The sequence below is a fragment of the Tasmannia lanceolata genome, unplaced genomic scaffold (genome assembly GCF_043159265.1).
Source record: "Tasmannia lanceolata isolate RefF3 unplaced genomic scaffold, GAP_Taslan_0.1 ptg000012l, whole genome shotgun sequence".
Classification (NCBI taxonomy): domain Eukaryota; kingdom Viridiplantae; phylum Streptophyta; class Magnoliopsida; order Canellales; family Winteraceae; genus Tasmannia; species Tasmannia lanceolata.
Genome location: NW_027518689.1, coordinates 40,075,189 through 40,084,381, shown reverse-complemented (window position 1 = coordinate 40,084,381; position 9,193 = coordinate 40,075,189). Strand labels below are relative to the sequence as shown.

At 39.1% G+C, this 9,193-nt stretch overlaps 1 protein-coding gene across 1 annotated transcript; it reads right to left on the bottom strand.

Moving 5' to 3' along the window:
* Positions 1–6,523: 6,523 nt before the first annotated feature.
* Positions 6,524–8,630, bottom strand: LOC143888199 (protein BYPASS1-LIKE-like). Its single transcript, XM_077392551.1, has one exon. The coding sequence runs from the start codon at positions 8,133–8,135 to the stop codon at positions 6,960–6,962; it is 1,176 nt and encodes a 391-aa protein (XP_077248666.1). The 5' UTR covers positions 8,136–8,630; the 3' UTR covers positions 6,524–6,959.
* Between the last annotated feature and the right edge of the window lie 563 nt (positions 8,631–9,193).

The window sequence follows — 9,193 nt, the reverse complement described above, 5'->3', positions numbered from 1 at the left end:
AAATAAAATTGTTATATTTCCTTTTGATGCCTCCAAACCCGTCTACCCCCTGTAAATTGTCTTTCCTTGTAGTCATTTGCTTGGTGTTTGTCACTGTATCACTGTATTCATTTGCTTGGATTAATGTCATTGAATGATTGATTTGATGAGAAGATAGAAATTAAGGTAATGCTATATGTTATATCAATTGTATCACCCTGCAATATGATAGTTTATACTCGAGATGCTTGGTTTGCTTAGTCCCTGTTTGTTCTGGATTTTGAAAATCGATTTTGAGCGTTTAATTCGAGTCCAAGAATCGGTTTTGGACTTGATATCGATTCACAAAATTATTGGACTCAATATCAATTATCAAAATCCAAAACAAACATGGCCTTAATGGCATACAATACTGACATACTGTATCCATACTCGGTCATTATTGGGTGGGCCCCACAAACAAAGCTAGTGCATTCCTTTTTTTCTACTGTCTTCGGATGTAAGGCCACATTTGGATACCTCATGTTTTTGTATTTGGATTTGGATTTGAGTTTTGGTTACAAAATACATCAATCATCCTCATGCTCATGTTGTACAAGGGAGGGACGTCTCGCTGCCGCTGCAGCAAGGTCGAGGAGAGCAGCAAGGGTGAAGGTAATTGCCACAAATATCGATTTCCAAATAATGTCTTGAGAATAGATTTGAAAATCAATTTTTTCACTGTTGTAGCTGATTTGGATAGGAGAGAATAGAAGAAAATGATCCATGTGGACGAACCTAACTGGTGTCAGGATTAGACTTAGTCAATTGGAGCCGGGAAGATCCTTTCACCTTCTTCATGAAAATTTTCTAAGGATTCATCAGCCTATCCCAACTAGTCTGGGACAAAGGCTTAGTCGAGTTGTAGCTGATTTGGATATCTAAGGATCTGAACCAGTTCCAAATCTCAACTGCAAATGTGAGAAATCCAAATCTAAATCCTGTGGGTATCCAAAGCGTGGCCTAAAGGAAATCAGTAAACTCAACAAGATTTTCACTGGCCTTATGGGATATATGTCGTGCAACTCAGCTGTCAAAGGTTGGCTGCTCTTTCCACAATATAACTGTTCTCGATTTGTATGGCTGATACGAGACTTGACCTGATTCCAACCAACAATGATTTGAAGGCTCATCTAACCATACAAATTATTGCCAGGAGGGTAGACCCCAATGAACTTATTTTTTTTTTCCTGGTAGGTTAGCGGGGGTGAAGGAAAGGAAGGGGCCACTGCTCACAGCTCGACTACAGCCACACAAGCTTAAGAGTGTGGATTACGTCAAGTATATGAATGAATTACAAGGCTCACTCACACAAGGGGCCATATCTTATCTAGTGTACAATTAAGAAGAGCCAAGGTTGAGAGAGTTAAATGCAACTTGAAAGCCAGCATACTACTTTTAAGAAGATGGTGACGTTGATGTCGGCAAAGAGTAAATTGAGAAAGCTGGTGCCATTCTCAGGTTCATTGTATTTGCATTGATGGGCCACCTACATGGGAAAGATGAAGAATTGTTTGAAAAGTTGATATGAATGGCCATCCAAAAATAATGGAGGCACATATTTTGTGAAGTTGTTCTTAATTCCTTTGAAACACATGGGGACAAGCACCATGCTCCACAAGGACGGATTTATGCTATTTCCAATCAGCACAGACACCAATCCTAACACACAACATGAGCTTTGGAGGACCTTCAAGAAATGGTACCAACACATTTCCTAGAGAAATGGAAGGCCATCTTTTCTCTTTCCCATCAACCTTTGGCATAATTGAAGTCACCAAGTTATCAATTAAGAACTTCGTCAATATCCTCCGTGCAGTGCAGTGTCTGATTGATCACTAGAACAATGAAAAATGACAAATTGGGTGTCTTTAGTCAATTGTAGGTGGTGTTAAGGGTAACGAGGTTCAAGTTATACAGCTTGGATTTGGTGGATATTACAGAAGCCAGCTGCGCTCTATTAATGAGGAACAGAGGGAGACTGGCCAATAAGTGCTAACCAATATACACACCGTGCATTAACCAGGATCGCACAATAATACAACTATATCCTATGCCTTTAGAAACTCAACTCAACAAAGCCTTTGTCCCAAACTAGTAGGCCCAGTAGAAAATAAGGAACAAATGTAATTGATGGCAAGCCATCACAATTACAATCCAAAACCAGATTAGTGTTAAAATCTACAATGGTCAATCACCTAAGGTCAAAACATTTAGGCCTTGTTCGTTTCAGATTGTGACAACCGATGGTGATGGCCTAAGTAAGTAAGTATATCATGTGTATGAAAGCAAAGACTAACAGACCAAAGAAGCTGTTAAGAGCTCTAAATAATGACAGAAGGAATCCTAATAACCCCTCTATATTTTTTTTCACATAGTTTAGGATAAGGTGTTGATGTTCATGGTTGTATTCAAAGACTATTTACTGTGCTGGCGTGGGATGTTAAACACGAACAACTCTCCAGAGTTGTTGGAGTTACAGAGCCTCTGGTGTCAACCCTATTTCCTAATGTGACTGGGCATGGTTCACGAACAACCGGACAGATAGAGGAGTCATGGGTATAAGCAGAGCAACCAAATATGTCGTTAGAGTGAGACAGACAGCTAAGCATCCATGGAAAAGAAAACTAGAATTCTTCAATAAAAAAAAGTTGTTCCAATAAATATAAATTCAAAGAATACCACAAGTTTTGGGTCCCTAAAAAGATAAAAGGTGAAGTTCACTAAAAAAGCATGATCATACATTTTCCCAAATTCACACATCATACAAGTTTTCCAGCAGATCTTGAAAGCCTTGAATGAATTCTGAAAGAAAAAAGGGAAGGAATTGGTGGGTTTGGTAGAACAATACATCTTTTTTAATGTTAGAACAGTACAGATATTCTGCACAAACTAATGGAAAGTCTAGGAACATGCATGTATACTAATAGTTTCTCTAGTCTTACAAGGTTTTGCTAGGCTCAAGCAGACAGACAATACAAACAGTGAAATTGCGGTTGAAACACTCAAGGATCCGTTAAGAATAGCACTTTCGACTTATAAGAGACGTAAATATTCTACTGTAGATATACGTTCTTTTTACATCGGTTTTCTAGCAATCAATGCAGCGTTAAGAAATCACAAAAAGAAAATAATAACAATGAAACAAGAATGGCTCGTATTTTTTTGAACTGATTTTATTAAGAGTATAGCAACCAGTACTTGCATCGTGGACAAGACGTCCCAGTATTCATATACAGCAGCTACAACCCACACCTTCCCCCATCTAACCCATACCCTACCTGATCACCACACCTTCCCATCTAACCCATAATCCACCTGATCACTACAACAAACTCCACTATGGATCTGAGAATGATAAGATCTCCAACTCAACTCCATCTTTCAAAAACTTTTTTGCCTTGAGAGTTGGCTGACCGCTCATGTGGCTGAACTCTGGACGCACTTTCATGCAAAGATCATGAATCTCTGATATAATTCCTGCTAGTTTCCAAGGACGAGGAGCCTTGTAATTTGGCCATGCCAAGGCAGTGGAAGAATTCCCTTCAATGATTATAGCAGCGGACATTGATCTAGCATACCATCTCAAAACCCAATGAAGAGCTTTTGCCTATGCTTCATTTGAATCGCACACCCCTGCTGGTCCCAAGCATGATTGAATCATTTTTTTTTTGAAAGTTATGATTGAATCATGCATCCATTGTTATCTCTAAATACACCTCCAACACCGGTCCTTCTTGGGTTTCCTTCTGTGCTTCCATACCTGATCATGTTGGATCTTGAGAATTGATTTTTCGTACAGAACTGATTATCGGACTCAAAACTGCATTTAATTTTAGTCCAATAATCAGTTTTGGACTCAAAATTCAAAACAAACAGGGCCTAAATACCCATATTTCTTGTTCTTCCTCCCTCGTCCCCTTAACAATGTGATGCTATCACCAAACATTCTATTGTTTCCCTCTATAGCAATCCCTTGAAGCATCGCGGACAAGAAGATTCCCCATAAAAGACATTCTCTATTTTTTTAATATTTAAAAATACATCCGCTATAAATGTTTTTTAGTTTATATGAAGACTCTTGATCTATCACCTCTACTCATTCCAATGCACCCCACATTTCTCTCATACTCCAGGCCCAACAAATGATTCAAGTGTGTCATTTCAAGTGCACGCCCAGGTTGAGTGACTGCTTAAATTGTAGTCTTGAACATGCATTTGTAAGATGAGCTCTAGTATGGGATCCAATGGATCCAAACTCCAAAATATTTCGAACCCAACATCTCTCCTGACAGTGTGCGTTGTATGGTGATTGGAGTCACTGATCAGTTATAATTCATTACCAAACCATATAATACACATTGGTCCGATAACAAAAGGAGATCCTATCTGCTCGATCAAGGTTTCCAAAAATAAACGGTCATATAGATGTTTCCTAAACCAAAAGTTAGCAGTCAATTAGATTTCTGAACAACAATGTGTGATGGGATGTTGCTAAATTATTATTGTGTGCCACTTGGGTCCCCAAATCATTTCTCTTGTAAGAATGTGTTAATTTAACACCTGATAAATACAATGTATGGCCAAGATAAATACTTCCCTTCCATATGTAATGAAGAACTCCAAATCTAATTTGCAATTATTGAGTTGAGGGTCAATATAGACATTAACTTGGACTCTATTCTTGCTATTCTATCTTCGAACCATTGTGGAAAGACATTGATAAACACTCATGCAATTCTTGAAATGGGGAAGACACTTGAATATCACTTCCCGTACGATCAACACAGATATCATATTAGGTGTCCTTCAACATGTGGTCTCCAATTGTATTTTTCAGGATCCTTTTTAAATGGCAATTGTATTTTCCTGGATGGATCCAGCACATTGCACTGGGCCATGCTTTGGTGAAAAAAGATGTATAACTTAGAAATCCCATACTAATCTTCTGGAGAAATTGATTCTGCCCACAAATTTTTAGTAACTCAGAGAGCTATTGAGAGGCTTTCATCAGGTATAATACAATATAATAAGTGCAGATCTAGAAGATTCTTCAATACATTGAGTAATCACAATGTTTTGGTCCTGAACTTCTGAAGAAAAAAATTTCAGGGGTGAGTGGTGCAGTTAAGCTCCTGTGGTTCTACAAGTGGTATGCTGAACCCAATCCTTTTCCCACTGATTGTGAATAACATATAGTTGTCAATCAGCCAAGGCAATATCACTCAAGGTATTGCCTCCTCTGCACCTAGATACGGGCATAACCGCTAAAACATATTTCATACTTGAGCACAATTAGATGCTTTACAATTCTATTATTATTCAAGAAAATTATATTATTGTATTAAATCACCAATGGCTACATACTTGTATATCTTACCTTGTGCACATAGTTGCCAGAGAGGAAAGCGTGCGAGAAGTGAGAGGTTGAGAAAAGAGGAAATGCTTGAAGCGAAAATCTCTAAAGAAAGTAAAGAGGAATATAGGTGGGCAGGGTCTTTGAAATTAAACATGAAGTGTGTAATGAACCTCATTGAATGCGAAAAGAAGTGCATAAAAGGAATAGGGTTATCGTAAGTTAGGTAGGAAAGTTTAATGTAGGTAAGGATTACAATTAGAAAGAAGACTTCCCAGTTGATTAAAATTACAAGTTTTATGGATTTATAATTTCACATGTTTTATTCATGTAGATTTAATGTTAGGTTTTTGGGGAAAGATCCACTAAAGTTTCATGAGTTTTCAAGTTTTTTAGACTTTTTTCCCATTTAAAAAATACGCTTCTGCATTTTGAAAAGGAGAATACACTCTTTCAGGAAAAAATAATCACAAAGCGTACTCTTAATTAGGAGGAAACACATAGGAAGCGCGCTTCCCATAAATTTAGGAAGCGATAGATCTTGGTTTCTGAAGTGAGTTTCTGGGGAAGCGAGCTTCACTTCCAACAAGGGAAGATGCTTTCCTAAGGTCTAGAGAGTTAATGGAAAGCCATCCCTAAACTCATTCTCTCTTTATACAGGGAAGATATGTCAATTTTACCCCTCTAGTGGTGACACTCACCGCCCCTAGTCACGGGTAATTGCCTAGAAAGCTAAGCAACCGATAGTAGGTTGCCCGCACAACCTTGTCCAGAAGAAGAACCCCTCTCTAGGTGGCTGTGATTGCTTGCCAAACCAGAGTATTCAGTTATCCATTATCTCTCATCTCTGAATGCTGACAGTTTTGGACATAACTTTGGTTGATGTCTAGAAGAAATCATTTGGAACAAGAACTACTGAGAATCTTGATATGCCTAAATGCCTCACATACTAACTCAATAGGCTTCTGCAGGCATTATGTGTGATCACAACCAAGCATACCCACACAATTTTTAGAAGTGAATGTTCCCACCGGTAGCTATCATCCTCAAACTAATGGTCATCACAAAAAAAAATAAAAATCATGTTCCTGTTATGCTCTACGGATCATCATAATTCAGTTAACAAATGAAGATAAATCAAGACGACCATAGAAATATGTTCCTGTTATACTATATGGATCATAATTCAGTTAACAAAAGAAGATAAATCAAGACAATCATCCATATTACAAGAATTTTTTTTATGGAAATTGTATGCCATGGACAAGAATAAGCATTCACAAAGGTGACTATAACATGAAGATTCAACTCAAAAAATGATGTGAAATTATAGAACAACGAAACACGATGGATAATAGCACGATGGATAACAGGAAGGTCCTGTCCATTCTTTTTTCTAAAGAACGTATAATGTTAGATACAAGAACACTACCTGCTTAACCTTATTGTCGATGGAGACATTCGACCTATATCTTTCCTTCTTCCTTCTTGCAACGTAATGCATCCCATGAAATCAAAATCTAAAACAAGCCTTGCATATTTGCAAAATTGTACATCTAAAGCCACCAGTTACGGATCAATTCAATTATTCAGGATTGTTTGATTTTCCAAATGAATCAAGACCCTCAGTTCGGCTACGCACAATCCTATGGAAAACTTCTCTAACTTGGCGTTCAAGCGGGTCCAATCCACTCTTCATAGCATCACAAAGCTGAGCCAACTCCTCCACTCCCTGTTTCACCTCCACCTCCCGCTCCTCCGTTAATGGGAAATGAATTGTATCAGCCAATTCCGTCATGTGACGCGCAGACTTCTCAATCTGATGAATCTCCTTCAGCAACCCACTCGAATTCTTCCTCTCCCGCTTCTTCGACTCCTCAACAATCCTCTCATGAAGCGAGAGTATCGATGCAGCCCACGAGAACTGGCGTGGCACAGAGAAATGCATCTGAAGACCCCGATCCTGACAAGGGATCGCCGCAACAAGAGCCCACATTACAAACATAAGAACCGAATTCATCGTATAAATAGGAACAACAAGCCCACCACTCGCAGCTATCTCATTATTCCTTGGCGGGGTCAGATTATTCCCAATCGCCTGGATCTGTTTCGCCGCCGACCAAGATCGAGAAACACTCCACGAAAGGGATCGATAATGCCCAGGTGGGCGATGATCCTTGCTCGTGTTATTACGCCCAAATGATCTATTCCTATGAGCAATAACTGAACAAGCCTCCTTCTCATCTAACATTCCAATAGCCAAATCCGTAAGCGCCTTTTTTGCTCTCCTAAATTGCCCTTCCCCAAGCGTTCTATGGTGCGAATCTAACGCGCATAAAACAATCTCCAATTGCTTCTGCCATTGGCGGATCTGTTCGATCCCATCGCGAATCGCATTACAAACATCCAATGCTTTCACGCTCCGCTCGAAGAACTCCGCAATCAAGCGGTCTAAAGGGGGTTTTGATAGGTTTTGCTTGTTATTAAACAAGATAACCTTGAATTCCTCCTGGCAACAAAGGAAAGCGTTGAGGAGTTTTTGGATCCATGATAAGGAGAGGAGTTCCTCGCCGCTAACTGCGGCGAGATCGTGAAACTGATCGGCGATCTGTTTTTGGAATGATTCGAGTTCTTGTTCGTGGATAGAATTACCATCTTGATTTCCTTCCATGGCATGAACTTGATCACGTCTAATACTCAAAATTGAACGACCTAATGAAGAAAAAGGAGCTGAAGAACCCTGGTAATCCGTAGCAGGCATTGTTCACATGGAAAAAACCCTAAATAAAAGATGGAAGAAACCCTAAAAATAAGATGATTATCACAAATCAACGTTCCTAAAGATCGCTAACACAGAAAGGAACGAAATTGTTGGAACAAAACCCTAAATCAAAGCATAAATTCAACGGATCTATGAATTTATCGACAGGGAAACCCTAGAATTGAACAGATCTGAAGATTCTAACCCTAATTCAAAGAAAACCCTAATTCAAACAAAGATCGATAATTGAAGAATTACAAAGAACCTGAGATTTTTGGAAAATTGAGGGTGTGGAAATGTTTGGAAACCGTACCGACAGCTTTTATGAGAAGAATCAACGCGTTCTGGTAATTACAGAAATTTTCTCGCCGGGAAAAAAGAGGGAAAAAATGCTAAAATTAGAAGAAGAAAAAAGTTCTAGAAGGGAAAATAAATGGCAAAAGAGTAAATACATTAGAACTTCGAACACGGAACGAACGCGAATCGGACACGCTTCGTAAATAATAGAGAGAGAGAGTAATAACCGGTCACTCAGGAATATGGCCACGTGGGTCTCTTTGGCGAATGGTGAGAAGAAACGTGGACGGTGATCGGAGCGAGGCAAGTAGAATGCGTGAGTCCACGTGTATGGTTCAGATACAGTCTTGGTGCGACTAGCGGGGAAGGAGACTCGGTCGAGGCTGACTTGTACGAGACGAATTCTGCTGTGTGTACGAAAATGCCCTTCACAGAAATTCTTTCATTACGCGGGACATTACACAGAACATCTGGTGTATACACTACACCACGGGGTAATCATTTTGCCCTAACCGTGGGAATATGGAATCGAATGTTTTTTTTCTTCCCTTTCTCGAGAAACAAAGACATCATACCATGTCATAGACCGTATATTCAAATATTATACCATAAAGTTAGGTATATGCCGTAAACTAAGGAGACAATTAGACAAAGGCCTCAGATAAAAATTTAATCTACTATCTTTAATAATTTATCTCATCCCACGGGAGTAGAATAAGCAAACATGCTACGCACGTGAAGAGAAATGATATTCCCACCAA

Excerpts from the sequence above, each read along its gene's own strand:
- LOC143888199 (XM_077392551.1), bottom strand. The coding sequence starts at position 8,135 with ATGCCTGCTACGGATTACCAGGGTTCTTCAGCTCCTTTTTCTTCATTA.